This window comes from Copadichromis virginalis, linkage group LG18 (genome assembly GCF_057382275.1).
Source record: "Copadichromis virginalis isolate Kocher_CV1m ecotype Utaka linkage group LG18, C_Virginalis_male_GT1.1, whole genome shotgun sequence".
NCBI classification, from domain to species: Eukaryota; Metazoa; Chordata; class Actinopteri; order Cichliformes; family Cichlidae; genus Copadichromis; species Copadichromis virginalis.
In genome coordinates, this window is record NC_140635.1 from 31,209,595 (window position 1) to 31,213,580 (window position 3,986).

The following is a 3,986-nucleotide window of genomic DNA, read 5'->3' on the forward strand; positions in this document are numbered from 1 at the left end:
TTTTATAGGATGTTGGCCAATATGATGTTTTATGTATCTATAAAGAGCTCCAAGGCCAAGTTGACTTTTCATGGTTTAAAAAACGCTATCAGCGATCTGTGGAAATGGCTGCATTGTGTGAGATCAAAGTGCAGCGTCAAAAGCTTTTACCTATTCAGTTTGTCAGAACTGAAAGCCCAGTGTGCTTCAGTCATATAGTCACCATAATGGACAATTTTCAGCCACCAACAGCATAAGCAACACTTTACTGTAATTGTGTTAGCACTGTGGCTATGTACTTTTTTTTCTTTAAGAAAGATTCAGGAAGTGTTTTTTGTCACTGGTTTACTGCTTTCATCTGTTTTGCTGTCACACATCTGTCAGAAGCCTTTCAGTCATCTATATGGAGTAATATTCCACTAATAAATCAACATATCTCCTATAATGAGATTAAGTCACATCCTACACTGACAACGAGATGACATTTTTATGACTAAATATGTTTTTCTTTTTGTTTTTCTTATCCAAAAAAGCAAAGATGCATCACATATTTATCAATAATTCATCAAAAAAATAAAAACAAATTAAATGCACTTATTTACACAAAAGTATTTGATAACTACATGGAAATTAGCTTCCATACTGTACAGCTTCCTTATTAACACAAGATGATTCAAATCTTACCTTTAAGTCAAGATGCTATACTTGGTGACTAGGTTTTATTCACAAGAACAGGTTAATAACTACATCATTAACTGTGTTTATTGCGTGTTTTGTCTGTACTTTGGTAGCCCTGGGTTTGGGTCTGAATTACAAAGAAAGGAACTGAGGAAATGTGCTGATACATTTTACATTTGGTAAAGGAGCTCATCTGCTAGATGAAAGGATTACAGTATAAAGCATTTGAATTTACATGCAAGATGTTATAATTGATTGTGTGTAAAATTCTGTCTTAATGTCTTCAGACTTTATACTAATGCGATGACTCTGTAAAAATGACACCTTTAAAATAGTGAAATGGCTCCAATTACATTAGATCATCTCGAGCCTTCCCGGTGCCAGACAATGATTATAGCCTTTTTATAGGTAAATGATGACCTGATTACACCCCAGACAGTTTCCATTTTGGACATAACAGTGTACTCTGAAAAAGATGGATCGTATCTTGAAATGGAGCCTTTATTGTCTTTTTATTTACTTTTCAAATCAGCAGCAGTAAAAGTGGAGGGTATGTCCGTAAAGCCATTGCAGGTGAGTTCACTGACCTAGAGGTGAGCTTGCAGCTCACCCAGAGAGCAGTCAGCGTTTTACTCCCTGCCTGTGAACTCCATGAACACCTGTTTATGCTTTTTATTGGCCTCTCCCTCGTAGCCTGTTGAACTCATCCTATTCAGTTGTAATTGCTCTCTTGTGTCATCACATGCAAATGAAGGAGGTGGCAAGAGATCTAAAGTATATAAACGGGGAATATTCTTGGTCTCAGTACCTTGCTCTTTCCTCAGCTTGCCTCAGCATCTCTGATCTCACTCCTCTACCCTCAACATTACCAAAATGGCATTCGCTGGAAGATGGGAAACCGAGACCCAGGAGGGATACGACGCCTTCTGCAAGGTGCTAGGTGAGAACGCAGGCTCAAATTTTCCACTTCCTCTGCTTCTGAACTCCATTGTTTTCTGCACATCTTTGGCCTTTTTTGACCTTGCATCCTCTTCCCGTCCCACTATAGGCATTCCAGATGATGTCATCGAGAGGGGCCGTGACTACAAGTTGATCACAGAGGTCACCCAGGATGGCAAAGATTTCACCTGGACCCTCTTATATCCTGCCAATGCCAAGGTCACCAACAAGTTCACTATCGGAAAGGAGGCCGACATGGAGACCATTGGAGGAAAGAAATTCAAGGTTGGGAGGAAATGATCCAAAGCTTCACTTTAGCTATAGCTAGCAGAAGCATAAAGCTATGAATGCTACTCTCCTAACTGGTTATATCACAATTTTGTTTACAGGCTACAGTACAAATGGAAGGAGGCAAGCTAAGTGTGACCTTCCCCAACTACCACCACACCTCTGAGATCAGTGGTAGCAAACTCATCGAGGTAAACACACTCACTTAGGCTTTTAGAGGTGCGAACGTTGGGCAGTGACAGCAGTTATTACACTCAACTCCCCGCAGGGATCATTAGAGTCATCAAAGTTATACTTCTGCAGCTGGAGACCAGGAACAGCTAATAAGAAAAAAACTCTCTGAAACACAGAGTATTGCTACTGAATGCACTTTAACAACCAATTCATTCCCATATTTAACCTTTTAATCCTGAGAATTTATACGAGACACTTCTCTCTTTGCAGGTTATCTCTTTTTGGTTTCCATTTTATAGTCTGCTTTTCAGAAATTTTCAACACTTCACACTTTCATTTTGAGAAAAACAGCAAAAATGTATCCAGTTAAAAGGAAGCCAAACACAGTGGAAAATTCAAAATGAAGACTGTTTCAGCTGACTGACACAATTGCTTAATTTATAATTACTTAATTTGCTAAAGTCTGCAGTTTTCAGGTGTCAGGGTTGGTCAGAAGCGGACAAGTATAAAGTTACTGTTACAGTGGTATTTTTTCATTTGTCTGACACTTCAAAAAAAAATTTTTACAGCATAAAACCAGATGTAAAGAAGCACTGCAAAAGCTAATTGAAGTCATTTCCTGTCTTTCTGCAGACCTCCAAAGCCGGCTCTGTAGTGCTGAAGAGAATCAGCAAGAAGATCTAACTCTCATCTTTAACAGTTACAATGGAGACCTCGGAACAATATTTGTGTTAATTAATAAACTATGGTGATCATGCCAACTTGAACCTGTGTTTCTGTCTATGTTTTCTACTCTGGGGATACGATGTGACTTCTAGATTATATAAGTTTAAACTCATGCTTTTTTTTTTCAAACTACAAGAGTTGATGACAAAGAATCAGGGAACGATAAAGACACAACTGTGGCTTCAGACTTTGCAGGGGATAGCAGCGGCGTGACCTTTAAACACATCTATTAGTTTGTTAGTTTTCTATAAGAAAAGAGCATTTGCCAGATTGACAGAGATGGGAGTTTAAGCAGAACAGTGACAGTTTGACAGCTGACTGACAAAAACACTAAAAAAGATCTGAACTTTTCTCAGCTACAGGTAGTAGATATTTCTGTAAATTGCAAGTGCTTGCATTGAAATTGCTCTCATATAAGTGTTTCTAAGAAAAATACCTACTTGCTGTCATTTCTCTTAGAAACTGGAGGAAGGGGATAATTTAAACTTTTATCTCAGACAAAGAAAAACTGAAGTCTGACTAAGTGCCATGCCTCTCAGCTGCAATGTTTATATTGCAACCAGTGGTGGCTCAAAGCCAGGGTGCAGTAAACACTCATCTATCTTCTGCACACATGGCCTGGGCTGACTTTATCAATACACATGGTGATCAGTCATACTGGTCTGGACTGAAATATCTCAACAATTTGAATAAGTATTGGATCACTGTGAAATTCTTGGTTCCCAGAAGATGAATTATTTCATGTACAGTGATGCTGAGTTTTAATTTAACAAGTAACAAGTACAACTTTTCAGTAGCACAGTCAGAGAAGCACTGAAGCATTGAAAGAGGGCCTACAAAAAGAAGATGATGTACTCAAACAACACTCTCCTACATGTATCCCACCTCTTTAAATTCACTGAACTAGAATCAAGGTAAACAAGATTTGTAAAGCAAATGCAGGTCGCTCTGTGGGCAGTATTTACTTTGAAGGTAATTGTATTGCCCTGTGATCCTGATAAGGGTAAGTGGAGGAGAATGGATGAATGGCTGGATGTATGGCTTGTATTTTCTTTATACTGATTTTGTTTTCTTTGTTCGTTTAAAACATACTTAAGGAAGTTTGTAGTGCAGTAAAAATCAGATTAGAGTAGCATGACACATATTTACTTTGATTATACAAACAGTATGTAGGTGTATGTCTAACTAGGCAACTCATTCGC

General features: G+C 38.3%; 1 protein-coding gene across 1 annotated transcript; it reads left to right on the forward strand.

The window, feature by feature from the left end:
- The first annotated feature begins 1,515 nt into the window (after nt 1-1,515).
- On the forward strand, nt 1,516-2,742 carry LOC146688302 (gastrotropin-like). The gene is made up of 4 exons (XM_085438443.1): nt 1,516-1,597; nt 1,706-1,881; nt 1,986-2,075; nt 2,692-2,742. The coding sequence occupies exons 1-4, from the start codon at nt 1,531-1,533 to the stop codon at nt 2,740-2,742; spliced, it is 384 nt and encodes a 127-aa protein (XP_085294569.1). The 5' UTR covers nt 1,516-1,530.
- Nucleotides 2,743-3,986: the final 1,244 nt, after the last annotated feature.

Coding starts and splice junctions, on each gene's coding strand:
- LOC146688302 (XM_085438443.1), top strand. CDS start 1,531: ATGGCATTCGCTGGAAGATGGGAAACCGAGACCCAGGAGGGATACGAC. Junction 1,598..1,705: donor CGCCTTCTGCAAGGTGCTAG/GTGAGAACGCAG, acceptor GTCCCACTATAG/GCATTCCAGATGATGTCATC. Junction 2,076..2,691: donor GTGGTAGCAAACTCATCGAG/GTAAACACACTC, acceptor GTCTTTCTGCAG/ACCTCCAAAGCCGGCTCTGT.